Raw genomic sequence first — 25,847 nt, 5'->3', positions numbered from 1 at the left:
TGTGGATGCTTACACAGCTTATGTTTTGCAGATTGTGAACTGGAAAACTCACTTAAAATTTCCTGAAGAGGCAAAGCTTTCACCAGAAGCTAAAGATCTCATCTGCAAACTGCTGTGCAATGTAGAGCAGAGACTTGGAACAAGAGGAGCCCATGAAATAAAGGTCTTGTTCTAGTTGAGATGTTATCTATTTTGTTTTCCTGTAATCTGTCAGGTGGAATATTGATATTGATACCCTGGCAACTTTAGGCGCATCCATGGTTTAAAGGCATTCAGTGGGACAGATTATATCAGATGGAGGCTGCTTTTGTACCTGAGGTTATTGATGAGTTGGATACTCATAACTTTGAGAAGTTTGAGGAGGTAAGACATTCTGATTCTGGCTGAGTCAACTTTTTTGTTATGCCATGTATCACCAACCATGCAAGAACAAATCTACACGAGAAAATTGAAGTGCCTCCTAACATATCATTTGAGTTGGGAATGCTCTCTGTACTATACCTTGGGAATCTTATATTCAATATGTTTATACTTTGCCTCAAATTTTGACTAGGATGATATTCTTTTCCTATGTTATATTATTTTGATTTGTTTCCTTTTTGTAGTAACTCTTGCTTTTAGTTTGATGTTTGACCACTGCTGCCATGGTAGAGTTTCTTCTTCTTTTCTATAACTAAAAGGGAGAGATGTTTGATCTCTTTCAACCTCATTTGTCTTTGGATTCTAAAGATACACATATAATTTTTAAACCTTATCAGTTATGCAGCATACTATCACAGACTGATATTGATTCATGTTTAAGTTATGCATAAGTGATAACATTTGTCTGAAGGACCTTTGAATGATGAAACAATAGTAGCTTGTAATATTCATATGGTTTACCAATTTCACCACATATTGTCCTCTAGAACAAAAAAGAAAGAAAAACTTCAGAATTAGGAGTTTCATTTGCCATTCTTTGCATTTAAATATGAGCAACATATGTTGGGCTGCTTCAGTTCTTTAGCAGTCATCTCACTATCTAGATTCTCAATGGTTGCCTGCTTTCTAATTGTTCTAATGCATATGGCTTCAAACCATTTCATATATTGTGGATGCAATTAAGAAGATTTATGATGGAGCATATTGCTCATATTTATTCCTTCCATCCATTTTTTGTTTCTTAAGCATTTAAGAATTTAACTGCGTACCTTCAAGGACAGTATATGTGAGTTTTGCACTTGAACAGTATTAATTAAAAATTATACTGATGCAGTCTGCAACTCCGATTCAAACTTCATCGAAATCTGGTCCTTGGAGAAAGGTATAGTTGGATTCTTCATCCTTACCGTCAGTCTATTTTTCTGATTAATCTGATACCAGTTTTCTATTTAAACACTGGTTCGGCAATTATTTGTGGGCAACATCATGAGATTATATTCATGAAAACTGATTGTTTGTAGATTTTCTTCTAGCAGGCCTGGTCATCTTTAATTGACCAGAATATGCTTAGCATGATTGTCACTTGGTTTAATTGATAATTCTTACTATGTTAGGCAGCTTATTGCTGCAGGCAGTGACACTATCTTTGCATTTTTAAAGTCGTTTATCTTTAGTATCACCAATTCCTTAGATGATCCATTTGAGAGTCAGCAGTATGGCATATTCTGCCTTTTGATACTATTAAGAAAATTCAATGCTCTTTTATCCCATTTCTTTGAGAAAATTGAATGATCTTAGATGTCTGAGCTCATTGAATTCTCTCTTTAACATGTACAAGGTTGTCATTTAGTAATGATCATAATTGCATCAAGAGTGCAATTTAATATGTTATGTTTCAAAAGTTGCTATGGGACGTTCCTTAAGTTCTTAAGTATGCAAACAACATAGTGAGATGTTTATGACAATCAAGGTAAGTTGTAGCCTCATTTTGCCTTTACCTTTTCTTCTCTTGATATAAAGAATCATTTGGCTGTGTATTGCTATGCATCTTAGAGTGAATTGTATTCTTTAAGTTTTCGGTTCAAATTAGTATAATCATGAAATATTTATTTGTCATAAGATTCAATTTTAAATCATACGATTCAAATAACTTTTACAGAAAATGCAGAGAAGTTTGGGTATCTGTAAATCATCTACTTTTTAAACAACTTCTGCTTAAGAATAAAAACTTGTTTTTTTGAAGGATTTTAAATATGAATATGCTGATCTTGACTCTGAGTCATTTCAGGTTTGCCATTATCAAACAAAAAATGTGAAATTAGCATATACCATTCAATAATAACAAGAACTACTATCAATAAACTTTTTGTTATGAAAAGTTAAGGTCAGGTCAGAGATGAGCTTATCTCAAGAAGAGTCACAAAATGCATGAGCGCATGTACGTATATATGTATGTGTATATTGTTCTTTTCCTTTTTTTTTCAATTTTAAGACAAACAAGCTTTGTTGCAATATTTGTTGAGGAAGCTGTTATGGCCTTCCTTAACAACTGAATCTGCTTGTACTATTTGTGGAAAGACATTATGTATTATCTATTCACCATGCTCTATGAACTGATAAAGAAGTCCCTTGTACAGAAATAATTTCTTTAACAAAATTTTTCTGCTCATATATGACTGTATATTTGTTTCATCAAATCGACATATATTGGCTCAGGCTGCTAGTATGGATAGTTCTGAGCTCTTAATTCAATTCAATGATACTTCATAGTAATCCAAATTTGTTATTTAGTTATCCAACTGCAATAAATAATTACTTTGTATAATTTGCAGAAGCTTTCATCCAAAGATGTGAACTTTGTGGGTTATACTTACAAGAACTTTGAAATTGTTAATGACCACGATGCACCAGGCATTGGTAGTCCCTCATCGTCTTCTCCTATTGTCATTTGTATGCCCACGCACAAACACACACACATGTACGCTAGTTCCAAGCTTTCAACAATTACTTCTCAATCTTATCACTGCAGTGGGTGAACCTTGCATAAAAGACCTACTCAATTATTGATTTTGCAGAAAAAGTCAGATTTTTTTTTTTTTGTGGAATGATGATATACAGTTAGGTGTTCCTGGACAATTTTGCCCTTAGTCCTAAGTATGAGTAGGCAGTACACACATTTATCGAATGTCTGATACACATTTATTGAATATTTCATCCACATTTTGGATATCTGACACACGTTTATTTGGACTATTTCCTAGACCTAGGGAAAAAATTGTCCACGGACACCTAAATGTGTATCATTTTGCAGAAAAAATCCAACCTTCTCTTGCAAAATTGATAATTAAATAGATTTTTATTGCAAAATCTACTTGCCTTGGCATTTTCACACACAACATTGTATGTGTGCAGTGGAGCTGAAGAAAAAGAACAAGCCAAAGAGGCCATCAATCAAGACCTTGTTTGGTAGTGATCTACGACCATTCAAATTGGTGCAGTTCATATCCATTAATTTGCATTATGAGACCTATTTTGTTGCATCTTGCAGACACAACATCTACAACAGGCCAGCCCGTTCTGGGAAGCTTTCTCAACCTTCTGCCTCCACAATTGGAGGTCTCTGAAAGCCCTGAACCCCCGCCTAACTCCAATAGATCCTGATCATATTAACCTCGATCTCAACCTAGATAACAAATGGAGCTTCACAAGTAACCGTTCATAGATGAAGCAAACTAAAAATCGAAAAGGTTTCCTTACAAACTGTTACATTCTGTTATTTTCTTCACTGAGTTTATCTCAAATATCAGACCATCCACCCCTCTCCCACCACCCCACACAAAAGCTGGGTGAAGAGGTATGGGCTTTTGGTCAGGTATGGGCTTTTGGTCCTCTGCTGTAAAGCTCTGCTTGCTACTTCCAAGATTTTGGATTCTGATTTTCTAATCCTCATACAGACATGAAGCAATGTCAGTTCCTTTATTCTAAAGCATTACAAATGAAACAAAGTTGTGTATATATTGCGGCATTCATGCTTGTAAATCCCAGTAGTAGGTCATAACGCTGTGAACTTTTCACATACAGAATGTGTAGCTTTTTGTTCGGTCATCTCTTTCATTTTTAGAAAGTGGTTTGTTAATTTGATTTCATGCTCTCTTAAAAGCATTGCATATTCAGACAATGGATTGATTTCCCTGACCAAGTGTGCTGAAGTGGAATTTTTGGCCTTTTCTTTGTTTTGGGGAGGTGGGGCCTGGGAGAGGATGTTATGGTCTATCATTATGCAAACCATTGTTCATGATCCATACCATGAAGAAAATAGAAAAGAAATCAAAGATTTTGATTTAGTTAATTTCTAGAGTGAAGAACTTCTGTCACATGTTTTGAATTTTTTATATTGGATGCTTTTAAATAAGCAATTACGATTCTTTATGTGGAGAGCTTGGGCTTCAAAATTTAAAAATTATAGATGTGGATGCTGCTATAATCTACACAGCATGACATGTTGCCAATTATCTCCATGCCACTCATTCTCATGTTAATGCAATTCTTTTTATCAATCTGTTCATCTTCATGTCATGTTACCTAGATTCACCCCTTCTTTTGTGCGGCCGTAAGTTCATCTTATTCATTTTCCTACTTCATCTCATTTGGTTGCGCATGACCATATCATCTCTGCAAGATCTACATTGCGTCGATAAGTGATCAGGAACCACCTTATTTATATCAAGATAATTTTATTGATCCATCGATGCGGGATTACATGTGCATGTATGGCTAAACCTTCTTCAAGCAAGAGCCAATGATCCCTTTATTTATATGAGACATACGATAACTTGCTGGCTTCTCGCCAACTCCCCAGTTCACTTAATCCTGCAAGACGGAAAGAAACACATACAAATTATCCTAACTAAAAAAAAAAACTAAATAGTTACCACAAAAACTTTTGAAGACAATTAAATGATGAAACAAATAACTAAGGGGGACACCTTAAATTTTTAAGTCCCTAATCTGTCCAAAACTACTCTGCTACCCTTTAGGAGGCACTTTTTTTTTATGCAAATTGATAACAATTACTATATGTATAAAGCGTCAAAAACATCAAGTGATTCAAGACCTGCCAAACTTTTCTCTACCTCACTTCGTGGATTGTGCTGCATATTTTTTGTCACTTAGGCTCCATTTGAAAACTTGGAATTTGAAAAAAAGAAATGGAATGGAAGAAAAAGTTACAAAGTTCGATGTTTGGGAGTTTTTTAGTAGAGGAAAAAGAAAAGAAAATGAGGGAATAGGAGGGAATAGAAGGAAAAATTTTAGGTTCCAATTCTCTCATTTGGAGAGAGGATTTGGAACTTAATAAATTTTTTATAATACCTATTTTGCTCTTAAATTAAAAAAGTACCAAATTAAAAGGATAAATATATTATAGGGTATTTTAGTAAAAGTGTTAAAAATGTATGCTTTTTTTGCTTTTATCTCCAAACTCTCAAATAAGAGGAAGGAAAGTACTTTTTTTTTTTTTTCTTCCTCCTAAAACTCCCAAACAAGAAGAGAGGGAAGTGTATTCTATTTCTTTTTTTTTTTCCTTCTCATTAAAGTTTTTCTTTCTCTTCTTTTCTCCTGAAAAACTCCCAAACGGAGGGTTAACTTAGCGGTTCTTTCTTGCATCATAAACTTCGCCACATATGATAAAGTTTATTGGCACAGGTTGGAAGAAAAATGAAATAAGCCATCAAGGATGGTTGTCTTCACTTGCCAAGGACTTTCTACTAAGAACTAGAATATATATGAAAGTTGCACTTTGTGCTAAAAGTAATCATCAAACTCTAGCTCCTGGCTCTTGCACTCACCTGTCACAGTTGGTGTTGCGGGAAACTGGAAAGCCAACTCTGATGTTACAAGCTGCGGGGATCTTGCTGAGGAACCTGTCTTGCACCCCGGGGAATCTCTTCACTCCGTTCTCCAAGCAATGGCAAGTGGTCCTCCGGTCGGCGACCGTGACGGCCTGATGTGCGAGCTGCTGCAGCCCGGCGCAGCACGCCGCGGGAGGCCTCGGGACCTTGCCTGTCGCAAAGCTCAGGCATGGTGCTGCCTTGGCAGCAACAACAGCACAGTTCACGGCGGCGGCAGCCTCCCTCGGGAGGAGGAGGAGGAGGAGGAGGGAGGAGAGGAGGAGGAGGGAGGAGAGGGTGGTGGTCTTCATCACGAATGCTGTCAGTGTAACCGGACTTGGTTATAAGACAAGACAACGCTGTTGTGATGGCTTGGGTCAAGTGGTGCGATGGAGTGGGCTTTATATAGAGGTGAGTTATGGCCTTTGGGCATTTTCAGCTACTGGGAAGATTGAGCTTTCCAATAAATCTTAGCCGGGGTGGGAGATCAAACCTCGTCCGTTCAGATGGCATTGGGAAAGGCGAATGGATATGCTGAGAGACGTTAGGAGGGAATTCACTCAATTCAGGGAAGCCAAGCCTGGGCATTGGGAAAGGTGAATAGTTAATGCCAACACCGGGCGCAATATAGCAAATTTGTGCTTGATAATGCTATCATGTACCCATTCGAAGTCCCAAAATGTTTGATACATTTGAAGTACCAATTCTGATTGAATGGTAAAATACTGCCATTTTAGGCAAGGGACTAGAGTTCGGTTATACAGGGCATTGGCCCTTACGTTGTCTCTCGATTGTACTAAGCTCTAGTTTTTGGTCTAACGAGAGCCTCGATTCCAGCCTATATGAGATATGGTGGGTATCCTTTAGTTTCAAAATAATATTTTTTTAAAAAAATAATATAACTAAAAATGATTGGATAACTTAGGAATCATGCTAAATATAGCATTACTCTTCCTGAGTGCAGGTTCGGTGATATCCTTTGTGCTGCTCCTTTTAAATCTATATAGTGTGCTCAAGCAGTGAAAAATCTATACATTGTGGAAGCAATCATAAACTGTAGGAACTAGGTATATTACACCTGCATCGATAAATAATACAAGAGAGAAGCTTAAAAATTATAGATCAATTACGATGACTAGTAAAGAAAATTTTAAGTTGGAACAATTTACTTACCGCTAGATATATGTAGATTAGCTAAATATTGATTCATGAAGGGGAAGAAAATTTATACACATTCTACAAAAGGATCCAACCAAAAGCATCAGACAGGTACGGCCAGGTAAGGCATGAGTCGGAAGAAATTTACATAATGCATTACCAAATTAAGTTGAAATTGTTTGAAAGAAAAAAATCTAGAAAGAATATTAAGACCATATATAGCAAAACTGCATTATATATTTTCTTAACTTTGCAATTCTCAAAAAATAAAAGAAAAAAAGAAAAGAAAAGTTGCATTTGCACCATCAGATATTTTATTACTAGATGAGAGATAATTCATTCTATTGAGCACAATTCGATGATGCCTCTATCCATTCCATAACTACAACAAACTTAATAATGCCAACCAAGATTTATTTTGAACTAAATCAATGCTAGCTTACATTTATGCATTGAATCTCCCATTATCTCGCCTCCATTGATCTTAGAGATGCTTGTAGCTGGTCCAACACCTGACCCTAACGTTTAGAACCTTCCCTAATGACTGTATTGCTTGTCCAAAGAGAATGTAGCATATTTTCCCACATGCTCGATGCCACAGCTTATAACTTGCCTCCCATTCTCTTTAGAAGAACAGTGCTGTTTTGTTTAATTCGGACTCATGGTGTTGTAATACTATCCTTTCTTCCTTTTTATGTTGATGGGGATATGTTCTTTCGTTTGTCCAGGACCTATGCTTTTATGAGCTATGTAGTCCGGTAGCTCTTTGAGCCCCTCTTTTTATTTCTGTACAAAGGGAGGATTTTCTTTCATTTTCATCATTTTTATCTCCATAAAATGATCTATAAAATGAAGAGGTGGGTAGACCATTGTTTTATTAAAAAAGAAAGAGAAAAAAAATAAGTGAATGTCAAGTAACCTTACCTCCTCTTATATGTTTATTTTGGAAATAATAGTTGTTCCTTGAAAGGAAACCATTGCTTCCCTGTTTAAAAGTTTCTTTTAGAGTATTACAAAGATGATAAGTATCCACTAAGAAGATATCTATACTGTAAAAACTTTGCATTAATGGTTCATTGGCTTGATCTTATTTTTTGATAAGAACTTTTTAAACTCATGCAAAAATTTAAAAATCAGGAATATTTGCACAATATGGAGGTGAGTATATGCATTCTAATTTTTTCTAGGATGAATCCAAATTCTATTTAAACCAATCTAAAGAAAATACATCCGTGTGCTCCAGCAAAAGAAAAAAATCAGAAAATTTTGGCTGTCATCAATAATTATGGATATGAAATCATATGTGTGAATGGACGAGTTTCCATTTATGGTTGCAACATTGGGTCAAACTCCTAGACAAGAAGAATAGCTAATTTTGGCTATAGTTGATTTTTCCCCCTTTTTCTATAATTAGTCAAATAAAAAAATTAAAAAATACCATTTTTTTTAAATTTTGGTTTCCTCTTGAAGCATTATTTTATTCCAGTTTTAGTCCACGCATCTAAACAAGTCTTTATTTTGCATGCTCAACTTCTCTAGCATGCTTCAATCCAAAAAATTATATTTGATAAAACAATAACCATCTATTGAATGCATTTCTTGAACTAATCACTTTCGTCAAAAGCAGCATTTCCCTCGATTGCCCCCCACATTCATGATGAGGCAAATCCCATTGAATCAACTTCAACTTAAGATATCTTGGTACCGGGCTCTTCATCATACATTTGATACATTCCCAAGATAAGAGGCTTCGTGAGCTATTGAAAGTTGCTAAACTTATTCTGTTGACTCGACTTCGAGTGTCTTCGCAATGATCAAAGGCAGCTCCAAACTTGATTACCTAGATTAGTATACCATACTGCACCATCTACAACTACATGGGAATCTTCAAGTACTCCCACAGGAACATCAGAACTAGTTAACACCATTGGATGATTACCACACTGGGTCGAGAAAGGACCTGCATGGATTTGGTTGGAAGCTAAGAGCATTTCATTCATCTTAATTATGAAATATCGGTCACTAAATATCGAAGACACATTTGTGAGTAGGAAAACATGTATCAGTATGTCATACAGAAGGAAAGAGGTTTGCATCCTTTATAAACATAGTAACTGAATAATAAAACACTAAAGATTAAGCACACTGGGTCTTGGTTGGGTGCATTCCTGTGAAGCAAGGAGGAGGAACTTATCCAGCTTAATAAATCAAGGAGAAGGGAGGATGAAAGGATATATAGACAGAAAATAATGGCAGCACATAAGGCAAAAGGATCTGGGAAAAACAGGCTTACTTTTATAGCATAACCTTCGAGATTAATGCAATATGGTGTTTATTTGGAGCAAACCAGATATAGGAAATCCAAAGATATCACCTGTAACCAGAGCTCAAATTATAAAGAGCACAACCAACAATTGAGAAAATCATTAGAAAAAGATTGCAAAATGCATCTTTAGATATGCATTTAATTTGGCAAATCAACATATGGTAAATAAAAAAATGTGGTCGCCCGATCAAGATGAACTTTTCATTGGCCATTCTATCAATCACTCCCATCAGCTGACAGCAACAGAAGTCATGGAACGAGGGAACAGTAATAGTCCATCTTCTAGAACATGCAAGGATCCCATTCCAAGTGCCCACCTGAGGAACAAATCCTTGTACCACTTGCATCAGTACCATACCAATATCGTCATTTAAAAGGTTCTCAACAATGGCCATCAATGGTCAGCTTGTATGACAGAAAACCTAGGCCTTCAGAGATCATGTCCATGAAATGTTTAGCCTCCACAAATTCATTAGTGCCAAGCAAACCACAAAGAAGTGTTTGATTAGTTCCTGAATTTGGATAGTACCCCTTTAGCTTCATTATCTTTAGAAATTCCATGCCCTCAGCTGCTCATCCTTGTCTGCAACAACCAGAAATCAGTACATTGAAGGTTATTGTATCAGGATAGTGAACTTCTTTCTCCATCCTCTCACAGAGTTCAAATGCTTCAGTTTAGTCACTCTATCATGCTTACAAAAAGAATGCCTTAGTGTTGAATAAGTTGTAGCATTGGGCCAGCATCCCTGCTTTGGAATTTCACGAAACAAGAAAAAGGCACATCCAACTTATCACACTGATACAAACCCTTAATGAGAATGTTAAAGCAGCAGGTGTCAAGGCCAACTCCCAATCAGGGAGCACTCAAGCATACCTCATGGATAACTTCAAACTGCCGAGTATAAACAAGCATGTTGAGCGCATAATTGAAATTCTTAACTGTAGGCCAACAACGAAAATCTGGTATTCTGAGGAGCATCTTGATGGCTTGTTCAGCATGTCACTTACTAAAGGAGAAACCCAGCCCAAGCCAAACTTTACCCAAAAGGTTGCACATGGAAGGGGCGCCCTTGCAAGCCCTTGCTTTATCCTTACTATAATTAATTTATGATGGCTCAAAAAGAGAAAGAAGGTGAATACTAACAAAAGCAGAAGAACAATAAGAAACTAGAAAAAAGATAGCCAAATCTAGTGTTGGAGTATTAAAATATTAATAAAAAACATATCTAAACCGAGCGCAAACTTTTCCAGAGGGACAAGATACACATTACTGCAGTAGAAAAGAAAAAAAAAATTGGGAAGCGACTTCATCATCCATTTTACTTGGTAAAGTCATAACTCGGACTTTGACGAATACTAACCATACAGTTCATGACACTTGCAACCAGGATATGCAGGACATAATTTCTAGATGGAACAATCCACTAGGAAAGCAACACAACGGTCAAGAAGAGGAAAGAAAAAGCAGCTTAGATATGACGATAAGGTTGTTGACGTCCATGCATTTTCACCAAAGCAACAGGAGCATCCAAATATAAAGACAACAAATAATGGCAGCACATAAGGCAAAAGGAGTCTGGAAAAAACTGACTTGCTTTAATAGTACAACCTACTAGATTAATGCCATATGGTGTCAATTTAGAGGAAACCACAGATGGAAATCCCAAAGATATCACCTGTAACTAGAGGTCAAACTATAAAATGTACTACCAACAATAGAGAAACTCAGTAGGATAAAATTTTAAAATGCACTTTTAAATATACTTTAAATTTTGCAAATCAACATATTAGAAAATACAGGCTTTTATATGCTCACGCGATCAATGAATTTTATGTTGGCCATTCTATCAATTTGTTCCATCAGCTGACAGCAATAGAAATTATTACAATGAGGGAACAACAATGATTAATCTTCTAGAACATGCATTCAAGGATCCTTTTCCAAGTACCCATCCGAGGAACAAATCCTTGTTGTACCATTTGTTTCAATACTACAACAGCATCATTTAAAAGGTTCTCACTACAAAGACCATCAATAGTCATCTTGTACGACAAAAAACTAGGCCTCCTCCCTTCAGAGACCATCATGTCCATAAAATGTTTAGCCTGCACAAATTTGTTAGTGCTAAGCAAGCCATAAATAAGTGCTTGATTCAGTTCCTGAATTTGGATAGCACCCCTTTAGTTTCATTGTCTTTAGAAGTTCCATCCCCTCTGCCACTCGCCCTTGTTTGCAAAGACCAGAAATCAATATATTGAAGGATATCGTATCAGGATGGCAACCTTCTCTCTCCATTCTCTCACATATCTCAAATGCTTCACTTACTCTGTCATGCTTACAAAGAGCATGCATTAGCGTTGAATAAGTTGTGACGTTGGGCTTACATCCCTGTTTTGGAATTTCATGTAACAAGGAAAAGGCAGCATCCAATTTACCACACTGACACAAGCCCTTGATGAGAATGTTAAAGCAGCAGGTGTCAAGACTAACTCCCAACCTGGGGGCACTCAAGTATACCTCATGGATGATGTCAAACTGCCGAGTACACACAAGCATGTTGAGCACATAATTGAAAGTCTTAGTTGTTGGCCAACAATGAAAATCTGGCATCCTAAGGAGTGTCCTAATGGCTTGTTCTGGATGATTCGCAACATTGCCATATATTTTTATCAAGTTATGAAAGAATTCATCAGAAAGTCCGCACTTTTCAAGTCTTGACCTCTCCAAGAGATCCTCAATAACACCAAATTTCCGTGCACAAGCAAGCTTCTCAACTATTAAACTGTAAAGAGCCTCACTAGGCTTATAATCCATACGACTAGAGGCCTTCTCCAATGCACCAATAATCAGCTCTGGATCTCTGACATTCTTAAATATTTTCAGGATTTCATTTGGTGCAAGCCAATCCTTATGGTCCAATCTTCTCAACCAAAAATCATCACTATACTGTGCATACCCAAATCTTGACAAAGAAGCTACTGAATATTTAGAGATTCTGATAATTCCCACATCAACATGTATAAAATTGAAGATAGCTCGAGGAACCAATTTCTTATAAACAGCCATAGGTGCTTTAACCGTTCCTGCATTGACAAGTCTATGCACATTAGCAATGATCAAAATTTTTTCACAGCAAAATTTTATGTAAGCAGAAACAGGGATATGCAATTTGAAAATTTATTAATCCTGCAACTGCATAGTCACCAATGGGGGTGGAAGCAATCAACAAAGTTCTGCAAATGACAAGCAAAGCTAATGAGACACAAAGCAAAGACATGGTAGCTAATTCCCTTACTTTTCCCTAATCTTGACAAGGTTCCAACTTGACGGCCATCTCATGGGTATTTCAAATTTCAACACCATCACAATACTGCCTCAATTCATCAGGGTTATCCAAATTTCAACTAAAGAGACAAATTGACAAACACGCATCAGTAAGTTAACAATAACAATAAACCAAGAAGATTTTGAGGGCTTTATGACTTAGCTTTAACCTTTATAAAACCATTTAAGATGCTATAAAAGAATAAGCAAATATAATAAGAAAGAATCCATGAAATTTAGCAGAAAATCCATGAAAAATGATTGCTTTGAAGACTCGTGAAGTAGTTATTTATGTGGAGAGAAAGAGAGAAAAGAGGGATCAGGGAAGGAGAGCGGCAGACGGCAGCAAAAGAGCGGCCGAAGTGAGAAGCTGCGGTGGTTCAGAGACAATTCAAGTCTAACAATCGCCATATAATAGAAGAAAACTTTGCTATGCAACTAAAACCGAGAAAACAAGGCATAAATAATGACATTCAATGGAAGGAAAACGCCCAATTCAAGCACACAACTGGCAGAACATATTCAGTTCATTGGATTAAAAGATAGAAGAACACTCAAGATCAACGAACAGGGTTATATAAACTTAGATACCACCAAAGGTCACTAAAATCCACCAAAAAATCGAATTCGAAGCATAGAAAGCGAAAGTTTCGTACTTTGCCTTCAAAACAGTGCTTCGGTGTCGTGAATCCGTGGAGAAACAAGCCGAAGACCGAACCGATCGGAGACCTACGAATGCTCTCTTCACAAGGGGGATGCCAGCCAGAGAGAAAGAAGATGGAGGTGAGAACGGTAGGAATCAGCAGAGAAGGGAGGCTTCCACCATTGCTGCTTAAGCCGCAGCAACTCCGTGGTAAGACCGAGACTCCCCCACGCCACGCCTCAATAAAATTAAATTAAGAATTTTTATTCGGTACCTAAAGCATTTTTTACCCAGGCTTCTCTCTCTTATTTCAATATGGGTAAAACTAAAAAAAAGCAAAGGTAAACCGGTTAAAACCGGAAGGCTAGGTAAAATGGGAATTTTTCTTCCCATCCGGTCAGACCTTTCCCATCTCATCACGGAATGCTTTGAGATATGGGCCTGATCCGGGTTAGAATGAAAAGTTTCCTTCCCATCCATCACGCAACGCTTTGATTTGTGCTTGCTTTCCTTAAAGCTATTTGAGTCCGTTTGGAAAAAATGCAGATGGTTCAAAATGCTTTGAGATATGTGCTCACTTCCCATCTAAAACCTGAGTCCATTTGAAAAAAAAAAAAGAAATTGTAGGTCCTTTGGAATGCTTTGAGATATGTGCTCGCTTCCATTTGAGTCCGTTTGGGAAATGTGAATCATGGAAAAGGAGAAAGTCTGTAACAGGTGATTGGAAGAGAGGCAAAAATCAGAACTTTGGCGTTAGACTTCAGCCAAATTATAAATAAATCTATATATTTTTATTTATATGATAAATTAATAAACATGCATCACCATTAAAAATAATATAAATGGTCATAAATTTTTAGAATATTTTACTGTAATTTATCTGGGTAAAAATTTTTAAGTATTGTATCGGTCCTCTTAAATTAATTCTCCTAAAAACAAGTAAATTTGAATTAAAATTTCTCCTCCCCCAAACACCCTTAAGAACACAACGGAAGGCTGACATTTGGTTGATAGAACAGAGGGAGATAAATGGAAAAGAAGAGCGGAAAGAAGAGCCTCTTCAAAATTAAAAAAAAATAAAAAATTCAAAAAAAAGAAAAATTGGGCATGTTGAAAAAACCAGGCATCTTGGCCATGAAGGAGTCCAAATAAAAAGAAAAAGCAGAAAAAAAAGAATAAACCATGTGTCTTGGTAGCATATTTCAAAATAGATCCTATCGAAGAAAGTTATTTTCTTCTACATCTTATTGCGCAGAATCAATCTAACAAAAGATTTATAAGTATATTGTTTCTCTCCTTACTTATTTAACTCTTATATGTATTACTATTTTTTTTCTTTTTTTTCTAGCTTGAAATAGTTGCAAGATAAATGCTCCAACTAAAATAAAAATAACTGTTCAATTTCAAAGAAAAAAATTGGAATCTTCTGCATCAAATCAAAAAGGAATGGATGTCTCAAAATAAGTGTATATTTTTTCTATATTACTATAAACATTCGCCTGTTATATTTAGCAATTTCTCTCTTTTGTCATTACTGATATTTTTGTTAGTGAGACACTGATGGTAACCTTTTCAATAATTATTAAATATATTTTACTTATAATATATTTTTATTTTATTTTTCAGATTTTTATTCTTTTTATTATCAAATTATATTTCAAATTATATTCCTATGAATCAACGAAATATCAAATGGGGAAATCTTAGTATATTTCATAATTTTCGTATTCTGATAATTCCCTGTGTATCTAAGGTATACTAATTAAACTATGAAAGTAGGTTTGACTCACTATTAAGGTATACCTTTGGATAGCATAGGTATCCTAGGTTAGACTTATATGGTGTTTTGGATTGCTATGAGAGCAAATATGGGAAGAAGGTTGCTTCCACATTCTATGCATTTTTATTATATGAAGAAAATACTTAATTTATAGCTTTCTGATGTAGATTTATAAGTATGGGCTTTAGGGAGAGAAATAATTCACTCATTGATTATTTTAAGAATGTTTGCATGATGAGTTTCTTTCTCCGATCCGATCTGACCCGCCCATCTATTGTACCCAAGTAGGGGATTGCAATCTCTATTATGCCTAATTGTGCTACATTTTAGTTGATCCGAAAGGAAAGTATTTATTAATTGCCCCATAAAGAGTGACTATTACACTACTTGCATTGCAAATGAGGTAGAAAATTTCATAATCCATCGCATAAGAAAGCAAACATATAAGATATATAAGTTCTATTTAAAAATAATTTTTGCCTCTACCTAGATAGCTGGGGTGGGAATAGCACTTCCTTTTTTCTAATAAAAAGGAAAAAAAATTCAACATCAAGCAATACGCAGCAAAGCAACTTACCATGCAACCGTTGGTGCATCATGTAACAACTAGAATTTTATTTCTCAATTATAATGAACAAAAATGAGTTGTCATGATAGACATTATAAGAATTCAGGGATATTATAACAATGGGTAGAGAAAGTAACAAAATGGGAATTGAGAAGATAGGGCTGGGCCAACTAGTTCAAGTCTTAGGGACCTAACTTATTTTTGGTAAAACTTCATAGGAACTCTAAATAGAACTAAGGGCTCACATCAATTTTTCAATTAAAGAATCAATAGATTCATGCAGAAAAGTAATAAAACCATCTTTCAAATATACATAAAATGGCCTGGCACAAAAGAAATCTTATTGGATAAAGTAATATGTGAGGTATCGATAGAGATTTGATTTTACAATAGTTGAAGACATGAATATGGATGATTAAATAATATCTCATGATGGTAACATTATACTTAATGTGCTCTATATGTATATCATAGTTATAATATTATGTTTCTTGCTCGAGACATCCTACCATATAAAGTCTATTTTAGAGTTAAACATTTGCCTATACAAATTAAGTCATGGATGACTCTTTTTGATTTTTTGGATCTCTATGGGTCTTACTTATTGTGGGGTCCAACAACATGAAAATCGAGTTAATTTTGGTAACTTTGTAGTTGTGCAATATAATTAGGTCAATGCTAGTTCTTTTAATGCATCTACAAAAATACTTATATGATCAAATAAATTTTATGCAAGCCAACATATAAAGTTTATGTAGATGACTTTATGAACACATAATTTTAGCACAAACATGAAAAATCACAATCTTGAAGGGTACTTGGTAAGTACGTATTCAACATGTATGTCCTATTATCAAACTTGAAGCATGATTTCGATTTTTTGTTACTATTATTGTAGGAGCTCTCCCGTTTGGATTCCACCAAGTTTTGACTCTATTTTGTTTTAGCTAATATTTTTTTGGACATCGGGAAGCCCTGTCATGTAATGTTTTCTTTCTCTTTCAAACTTTTGGACTCTTTTCAAGTCACGTGCAATGCATGTGCACAATGTTAGTATTGGTTTAAACATAAGCTGAACCGGCTAAAATTAAGATCACTCAAGTGGCCCACCCCAATTTTGGCTCTATTTTATTTTACAATTTATATTTTTTTTTGGATATAGGAGGCCTATCATGTGTGTTTTATTTTTCTTTCAAACTTTTAGACAAAGTCATGTGCACAATATTAATATTGAGAGCTGAATTAGCTAAATTAACATCGCGGAGAAGTGCATTTCTTTCAAGCTGAGTAATATTTATTGCAAGATGAACAAATTAAGCAAATTGAGTAGCATCTTTTGTTGCAGATCACTCCGATAAAATGTTATGGATGGATGAGACGGCCTTACTACCCTTCTTTTGAGATATTTTATCTTTCTAACTCCTGAAGATATACTTATACTAGATTTATGCGAGTTATCTAGTTTAGCAAAAAAAATAAAAATAAAATTTAAGATTACTTAATAGCCCATCCTAGTTTTGGCTCTATTTTATTTAATAATGCATATATTTTTTTGGATATGGAGGTCTATCATATATGTTTTATTTTTCTTTCAAGGTATTGGACTTTTTTCCAAGCATGGGCCAATACTGGCTGAATCGCTCAATGGCCCACTCCCAAACTGGCCTAATGTACTCCACTACTACCAGATGCAAGGGACCATAACCATCTAATTGTTGGCCTCTGGAGCCTAACAAAAACCCTAACAAAAACCACTCTCAATCTCCCTCAAAACAAGATATCCTTTTCTTTCTCTTCTGCTCCCCATTCCCGTCCTCCCAAGTCCCCAATCATCCTCCTCACCGGCCATGAGGGCTTGAGCACTCTTCCCATAATGCCTCAGCTCCCCCGCTGCCCCCTCGACAATCTCCTCCACTCCAGCTCCCTCATGGGGCGGCTCCAAGCACCTTACGGTGAGATGTTCCACCTCCGCAGCCGTACCCGTCTCCCCTTATCGCCTTCTCCATCTCCACACCCGTCGGGGCCTCCTCTTCCAGAGCGCACGAGGCCCATCTCCAAATATCAACCATCTTCTCTGAAAATCAGCTCGCTTCTTCTCCGTTGGCCCGGTTACGCAGAGCAAAGCTGGTACCGAGCTCAAAAATCCGATTCTTTTTTCTTTTTAGTAACGTAACATTTGTTTAGAATCTCATAATCGATTCGTTTTTCTATACTCTGTTACTTTTTTGGGGTAATTTCTCGTGGCGCGGTAGGGTGAATGCTTAACAAATTCAATCTTTTTATCGTTTGATAAATAGCCGTTTGTCAAAGACTCATAGGTGAATCAGTTTTTCTAAGTATTGTTGGCTTTTTTCTATTTTGGTTGCGAGTTAGTTCATCTACCAGAGCTGGATGATAGGATGATTGACAGCAGAGCGACTTGCCCGATTAAAATTGAAGTTGGAAGAACAAGGAATTAAATGTGGTTCTTGTCAGCCTGGGCAGTACACGCACATGACATGCCCACAGGTGCCTTCTGCTCCACTCAAATTTTCTCCTTCTATCATTTGCTATATGTACTTAGATTGCTAGTTGATTATACTAATCTTAATTACTGTGGCATATTGATAGTTAATTTGTAGTTTTTAATTGCCTATTCTCATGCTCATTTCTTTTTTTGTTTTTTGTTTTTAGTTAGCTCTTCTGTTTGTCCTTTTTCCAATAGAGAATTAGCATTTCTTCTTCTTCTTCTTTTCTTTTCTTTTTTGTTTAAATTTGCCTTTGATAATATGAACATATTTAGGTTTCTCATTAAAGGACGATGAAAACATGGTAAACCTGCTCTATTCTGTAATATAAATTTAAAAGCATCCAATGTCTGTATTGTATCTTATGTAAGCTTGGTACTAGAGTGTACTTGTTTTTTGCATTTCTAAATCAAATTGTCTTTCCAACTCAATGAAGTTGTTTTCTAACATATGTTCTTCATATACCTACATGCAGATAACTGCATGACGTTTGATACAGATAAGAAGACTTTACTTATGTTGCCATGAGTATAGCTCCAAATTTCTATTCGATGACAAATGCTTTTAAAAGTTCTATTTACAATATTTCTTCTTCGATGAATGTTGAATTACTACAAAAGTTCTGATAGTGCTCAGGTGTATCATGAGCTTCCCTTCCTTTTTGTTCATTAATTTAGACATGAAAAAAATAAGGACTCCATGTGTGATGAAATACAAGGGGTGTTGTGATAGTGTTTCTGACATCAGATTTCCAGTTTTCATAGACTAGGAAATACACCTTTGAAATCACTATGATTTTTTATAGATTCACAAATATCAGTTTGTTCAGTATATTTTACATGAAATATTATATTTTATCCATTGCTAATTGTACACTAACATGATAGAACTTTGCATTTCCTTAAGTACTGGCTTATAGATAAAGAAGTTTGTGATCCATGCAATAGTGACATCATTTACTTTCTATCATGTTCATGAAGTTCACATCGGTTATGATTTTGTAAATAACAGGTTTAGTTGCACCTTGCCTGTCGTTTTACGAAACTCAAAATGTGAATTATGAATTAGCTGCAGTCTTCTGAACTTGAAGATGGCATGTTTGCCTTTTGAAGTGTTTGGAAAAAACAAATAATGTTTTGCCTTTTCTGCTAGTCCATATTATTTCCATTAAGCAACTTCTTGGCATTTTACCTTACTTCTTGCCGATAGCCAGAAATTCGTGAAATGTTGAAGGTATTTTAGATCATGATCATTATGCTATCCGATGCTTGGTTTTTAGAGGTATTGCATCCATATAATGCATCATTGCATACGTTGACAATGAGACAACTAGATGGGGAAAAAATTTATAATAACATCAAATTCACAATTCCCTCAAAAATTGAAATTCACCATATTTTGATCGGATGACATATGGACATGTATGCTGCAAAAAGTACCATGATATGCTTTACCTGAAGACAATCATACTTCTTAAAGTTCAATATTGAAAGCATGATAAAAGGGGAATACAGCAGAAAAGTACTTATCATGTGCTAAAAATTAGGTAGTAGCAACCAAAATTTTCTCGAAGTAATCAAAATAGAAGGTTAGAAGATTATGATCGCTCATGCCCCAATGTAGGCAATTTGATCGAGGTTATTTCACAAGTACATGCCCGAGATGAATAATGAATAATGAATAATCTCCATTTGTTAGCCACACTGAGTCTCTGTAGTCACGCCGAGTCTCTGCTTAGACTTGCTCACCATCATAAAGCATCTTAGGGTTTCACCAACACTGGATCACTTTAAGAAGTAGTAGAAAAGGGAGGGAGAAGATATAAGTGAGAAGGGAGAGGGGGAATATTAGGGAAAGAATATAAGATATCCTAGGGGCCAGTCATGCTCCTTTTATACAGGACGTAGGTGGCTGCCTGTTCCCCTTGTCTCCTAATCATATTAGGAGAAAGAATGGCACACTTAAGTTGGGGCCCCATTAAGTGATTAGCTCCCTCTCTCTTCTGTCCTAATCCAATTTGGAGGGGAAAGAAGGTGCTCTAACGAGTGGGATTGGCCTTTTTTCTCTCCTAACTCTTAGGAAGGGTGCGCCACCTTGTAATAGGCTTCCTCATATGCTTCTAAATGTTTAGTCCAATGTTGGCCAAGGTGTGTAAGGCACAAGGCTCACCAAGGTGCCACCTTCATGCTCGCACCAAGGTGCTGCACCTTGTTGCCGTCAGTAGTTGCTGCTGTTGTGTTTCTGTCCATCAGAAGCAAGGGTTAGAACAGATTGTCCCATTCCCTTCTTGACATGCCTTTTTTTTCATATATGCATAAATCTGAACATTAATGCTTTTTATATTTTTATTTGTATTTAATTAGTTGACAATTCATTACTAAACATGTTCAATATCATTTAACATGTTCAATATCATGCTTCTTTTTTTATTTACGCCTCACTTCACCAAGGCACGTGACTTTTGCTTTGCACCTTGTGCCTATTTTCCAAGAGATCTTAGTGCCTTAGTGGACCTTTGGTCTTGAAAACTTTGGTTTAGCCCACAAATGGCCACAATAACCTCTCAAAATGGGCTAAAAGCCAGATGAACACCTCAAGTGGATTGAAGGCTACTTAGCGCAGCTCTCCTACGTGCCGGCGTGGTGAGTTTATGCCTACATATGCACTCTAAAATCTTGCTTAATTGCATGCATGGGCTCTAAAAAATAAGCTGGTTCATGTTTTGAGTGCATCAGATTGTAGGTAGATATGAGGTTTCGGTCACAGGGCTATAGGTGTACTATTAGTTAAGCTTTAATAGTCAGTCCTATCACATCTAAAATGATTCTCACATCTAAATTGTAGGTGCCAAGGAACATAGTATTGGCAATAATCTCTCTAGGACACAACATCATGAGATGTAAGGTTTATTTGCACTTGCATGCTCCACTGTAGCTCGTAAGTTAGTGTTGGTCCTCTGATAGTATGACAATGCATCAAGACCCTACACTTACATGTATTATAGGGCTCACTTTCTATAAGAAAATGTTCTTCAAACAAATAGATATTTTCATTTTATTTTATGCAAAATAAATTTATAATTTTTTTCAACAAATAATTTGTTGGATTTGATTGTCTGATCAACCCTCATCATGCAAATTAGTTAAACTCCGTGTCGGTAGTGGATCCTTTGTTATGTGTCTACATGTTGTTAGTATACATGTATACCCAATAACCACTAGAATAACCTCTTGATTTGCATAGTTCGGTCATCAAAGTGAATATGACCTATGGTAATCCACATGTTTCCATCGCGTCGAGAAACATGAAAAGGCTACCACATATGATGAGTATAATCTATTGCAACAATATTGTTTCAGCTGGGCATACGCTCATGCCAGCCTATCAATGTGTCATGACGCACCTAAAATCCCTACTCCAGCAATTGAGAATAGTTGGCACTATCTAAGCTGACATCATCCACAGTTGGCAGCTGTATGAATTAAGTCTTTGAACCATGCATAGCCGTGACTAGTCCAAGGAACAAGGAGTCGGAACCTTAGTTATCCTTGGTTGTTTAAGCAACTGATTGAGTTTCCCTACAATGTCTCTATGGATCTCAGGCATCTTATGCTTTATTGCTCCTCGCATGTTGACTCAATAACACCTAGACATTGCATACAAATAGAAAAAAAACAACCTCACAAATGCCTCAATATATATGTTATACAAAAAATCAGGGTTTTCTTAGGGTATCATTTCAACAAATATTCCATACCTCCACCTGATTGGTGAAATGTGAATAAACTGGAAAACAAATTCAAGAAATGAATTTCAGTTCTTTTTTTTTTTTAAATTTACCGTTGCTTATGTAATGCATTTGCATTGTGTTTTTCATGGTTTTACTTTTATCTGCATTACAGATGTTTCATATCATTTATAAAACATACATATTTTTTTGTATGAACATATAAATGTATGTTCATATGTATATATGTGTATACATATATATTTTTATGTTTTTGTATGTGTGTGTTTGTGTGCACAACATATGCATATGTGCATGCAAACCTCTTGTGTACAACTTGGATGGATGAGATGTGTTAAATAAATCAGAGTGGCTTTGGAAGGTTCTTTGTAGAGATGATATAGATAATTTTGTAAGTAGCATAGACACATATGTTTGACTAATGCAGTGGATGCCCATTCATGTCCAATATTGCTTTCTATAAAAAAATTACTAATTTACACTATTGTTATGTTAGTGTAAAGGAGGGCCTTCAGAGGATAAGAGCTTCTCACTTTTCATCCGCGAGATCTGTGAGTGTCAATTTTTCTTTGTATGACATTATTGCATATTTTTTAATATGTCCTTACAATTGTTTAATTATTAGCCTCGCAGTTTACAATTTATATCTTTATCTTTGTATTTGTTCTTGATGCTCTAGAGAACTGGCTGTGTGGTCCTGTTTCAGAGCTAAATGTGGTTGGAGAGGTGTTGCAAAGGTATTATTAACTTATAGCAGACTTTTGTGGATGCCATAATGATTTATTGCAGGCAAAAATCTTCTTGCACTTGCAGTGACCACTTTCAGTTTACAGGCCTCAGGAGAGGCGAAGGCATCCAATCTTGGGGTGGATCAGCCTTTGCAAGTTAAGGAGTACAGAAAAATCTCTGAAAGGGACCTTCAATTAGAGCCTCTGTGTGAAGAGGTTATTTATCAACACTCCCTGACCCGCCAAAAAAAAAAACGAAAAAGGAATTTGACATCAGCTTGTATTGTTTCTGAAATTCACTGTTTCAGCTGTCATTTAGATTCAATTTATCAGAGCCAATTTGTATGAGCTTAAGGTGAATACATCCATCTATAGTACAACTGATATTTTGGCCGGACATGGTCTAGGCAAACTGAAAGCAACATTATATATATGTTCCATTTCATTTCGACAGACGCTGTAACCGATGAGAGGGGAAAGGGAGGTTATGTTTCTCTTATTTTGAGTCCATTGTCCTGGTTTCAAAATAAGGGGCAGGATGACGGATTTCCTCTCTTTTCAGATTGCACATTCACTCGACAACCAAAAATGAATTTTGGCTCAAATCGAGATGATTTGAGCGAAAATCAATAGGAAATTGGTTGGAATTCACTAACAATGCAGCTCAATAAGATTTATACCTTTTATAACTTTTTAATGAAATTCTTAAAAATTACTCAGAAGATGTTGCTTGCTTTGGATCATCGTAAAGTTTTGTTGGCATTGGCATTTCTTAGATTAAAATTGTAAATATACTCAAAGCAATAATCTTGTGTATTTTGCTTGCTTTATGTGAAACCTACCTTATCTTGGATCGTTATGATTTCTCATATATTTTTTTCTATTTATGTTCAGTTTAATGAGAAATTCTGAAGGTTAATTAAATATTAAAAGAAAACGATGCATGCTTGTGATGGAATATTGACTATGCATTAAACATATTTTCACTCACATTCTAATAATTTTTCTCAAATTTCAGATTTTATAATTTTGTAAATTCTGTTCGTTCATTGTGTCTTATCAAATGATATTTTGATATTTTGCTTTGACATAGTGGAATGTCAACCTTAAAGTACAAAGTTTAGGAATAAGGATCCTAGACAACTAGCAACATACAGTAGAATGATATGGAATAACTTTCTTGTCTTTTGTTTTCCTTTTATTATTATTTATTTTTGATTGTTGGAGCAAAACTATGAGATTAAAGTGGAATTGTTGAACTTCCAAAAATTAAACTTTCACAAGCTGGACCAAAATCAAACCTATATTTTGTCAAATACATATGGATACACATGATTTTCGTGTTTTTATCAATAGTTGTTCGTGCAGGGAACATTTACTTGTGGAAACCTAAAAGCAACACTATCTCACCTAAGGTCGGCAGGATCAGTACAGGGACCCATACTGGTTGCCCGGTGGTATGGTATTGTGCCATACTGATTTGTGGCATATCGACAAAGGAGTCGGAGAGGGAAGGAGAAAGGGAGAAGGAAAGAGATGAAAAGAGAGAGAGAGGGGCAAAGAGAGGCCGAGATGGAGAGGGAGAGGGAGAGGGAGAGGGCATTCGAGCCCCTCGTCTCTGGCCTTGGCGTAACGAAAGAGAGGAAAAGAGAGGGAGGGAGAGAGGGAGGAAGGGAGGGAGAGAGAGGGAGATGGAGGGAGAGGGAGAGAGAGAGAGAGAGGAGAGGAGAGGAGAAATTTCGAGCCTCCTCTCCTTCGGCGGGGCGTAATAGGGGCAAAGCTCCTGTTTCAAAATGAAACAAGGGCTCTGTCTCCTTTATTTTTTTTTTCAATTTTTTTTTTAAAGTGAAGTCGGCAGTCGCTGCCAGCTTTACTTAAACAAAATTCTGAAAAAATACCCTGCTATGTAGTGCTGGAGGTCAGGGTGCTCAAAAGCCCGCTCTATCTTCCTCTTTGGGCCTCTCTCTCCCCTCCCTCTTTCGGCCTCTCTCCCCTCTCTTGGCCTCTCTCTCCCTCTGTTCCTCCCTTTCCTCTCCCTCCCTCCCCTCTCTCTTTCTCTTCCTCTTTTTCCTTCTCCCTCTCCTCTACCTCACCGGTGTCTCAAACTATGGGGTGAAACTGTGCCGGTCTGCCCTGGTACGGCTCGATACGCCCCAAACTAGTGGTTTGGGGCGGTACAGTGAACAATATTGTCACCCTGTTTGGTGATGGTTCTACACTCCTTATAAACCATGTATAACAAAACAAATTGCCGTCTGTCAGAGTGATGCTCAAACAAGTCTTAAAGTTTGTAATGTTAATATTTACCAAAAGAAGTTTGTAATGTTAATCATGGATTTCAATATACCATAAGGATCTAATGATTATCCAAAAGATCCTCATGTCATTTAGTCATGCTCATTGTTAAAATCTTATGATTCATGATTTGGATCTTAGGATGCGGATCAAAATTGCCTGAACAATCTGATCTCATCGTTCAATTAGGATCAGTTAGGATTGTAGGATCTAGATACATATCATGGACTGTACAGCCCCATGAATCATAAGATCAAACTTGATCATATTGCTATTTACATATTAAATCATGGGAAAATCCATTTTCTATAATTTATTTGAATTTATGGTTTTTAGATTTCTTGTAATTAATGAGCCTTGAGTAGGAAAATCAGCAAGCCTTTTTTGGTTCTTCTTGGAGTTGAAATTAAGAGGTGAATTTTTGTATTTCTGCAACCATATTTTGAGATCTTATGTTTATGTTTTTTGAAATATTGTACCTAAAAGGATAATTGAATTAATAGATAGTACATAAATTTCTTGAATAACTAGACAATAGTTGACTCATTAAACATTCTAGATGGACTCATGATGGTGGAAACGAGTTCTTACATGTGTGGCCTTTTATTCTCCATTCATCTGCTTTATTTTATAATTGATTCCTATATTAAATTTCTTATTTCTTTTATATTTCAAAGATTTTGGAAAGAAAGCAGAAAAACATTACAATTTGCGATCTAATCTAAGCCCCTAATAAATTATGATTTATTCTCGAACTTGAGAACATCACTCATGCCATAATTTTGTCAATTATATCATTGTCAATTCATGGATGCAATTACTTATTAAGTTCATGTCCTCCATTTAATTTTCAGCTTGTTGCATACTTCTCCGAGAGAATGATCTCAGCAGAAACACTTCGAAGAAATGCTGTAATGCAGCGTATATATAATAATCAGGTCTGATTGCAGTGTTAGGTA

The 25,847-nt window shown here is 36.0% G+C and overlaps 3 protein-coding genes and 1 long non-coding RNA gene across 6 annotated transcripts in view; 2 read left to right on the top strand and 2 right to left on the bottom strand.

The window, feature by feature from the left end:
* Nucleotides 1-4,099, top strand: part of LOC120103742 (serine/threonine-protein kinase tricornered-like) — a 34,989-nt gene extending 30,890 nt beyond the window's left edge. For all 3 annotated transcript variants that reach the window (XM_039132608.1, XM_039132609.1, XM_039132607.1), the window contains exons 9-14: nt 32-163; nt 250-363; nt 1,256-1,303; nt 2,754-2,838; nt 3,334-3,387; nt 3,470-4,099. In XM_039132608.1, coding sequence (XP_038988536.1) covers nt 32-163; nt 250-363; nt 1,256-1,303; nt 2,754-2,838; nt 3,334-3,387; nt 3,470-3,582 — 546 coding nt within the window. In that variant the 3' untranslated portion in view covers nt 3,583-4,099. The remainder of the gene's footprint in view (nt 1-31; nt 164-249; nt 364-1,255; nt 1,304-2,753; nt 2,839-3,333; nt 3,388-3,469) is intronic.
* A 578-nt stretch (nt 4,100-4,677) lies between these two features.
* LOC103720553 (non-specific lipid-transfer protein C, cotyledon-specific isoform-like) lies at nt 4,678-6,282 on the bottom strand. Its single transcript, XM_039132611.1, has 2 exons — nt 5,769-6,282; nt 4,678-4,791 (listed from the first exon to the last, which is right to left on the bottom strand). The coding sequence occupies exons 1-2, from the start codon at nt 6,119-6,121 to the stop codon at nt 4,782-4,784; spliced, it is 363 nt and encodes a 120-aa protein (XP_038988539.1). The 5' UTR covers nt 6,122-6,282; the 3' UTR covers nt 4,678-4,781.
* A 2,962-nt stretch (nt 6,283-9,244) lies between these two features.
* On the bottom strand, nt 9,245-13,486 carry LOC120112766 (pentatricopeptide repeat-containing protein At3g14580, mitochondrial-like). The gene is given in 3 exon segments (XM_039132610.1): nt 9,245-11,448; nt 11,450-12,378; nt 13,276-13,486. Coding segments are annotated over 2 exon segments (1,152 nt in total). The 5' UTR covers nt 12,362-12,378; nt 13,276-13,486; the 3' UTR covers nt 9,245-11,208.
* A 4,168-nt stretch (nt 13,487-17,654) lies between these two features.
* LOC120112803 lies at nt 17,655-22,412 on the top strand. The gene is made up of 3 exons (XR_005514441.1): nt 17,655-17,737; nt 17,984-18,118; nt 22,362-22,412. It is a non-coding gene; the product is annotated as an uncharacterized LOC120112803 (long non-coding RNA).
* The last annotated feature ends 3,435 nt before the right edge of the window (nt 22,413-25,847 follow it).

The sequence above is a fragment of the Phoenix dactylifera genome, chromosome 12 (genome assembly GCF_009389715.1).
Source record: "Phoenix dactylifera cultivar Barhee BC4 chromosome 12, palm_55x_up_171113_PBpolish2nd_filt_p, whole genome shotgun sequence".
In the NCBI taxonomy this organism is placed as follows: domain Eukaryota; kingdom Viridiplantae; phylum Streptophyta; class Magnoliopsida; order Arecales; family Arecaceae; genus Phoenix; species Phoenix dactylifera.
Note: the sequence above shows the minus strand (reverse complement) of the source record. Positions and strands in the feature narration are given on the sequence as shown.

Excerpts from the sequence above, each read along its gene's own strand:
- LOC103720553 (XM_039132611.1), bottom strand. The coding sequence starts at position 6,121 with ATGAAGACCACCACCCTCTCCTCCCTCCTCCTCCTCTCCTCCCTCCTC.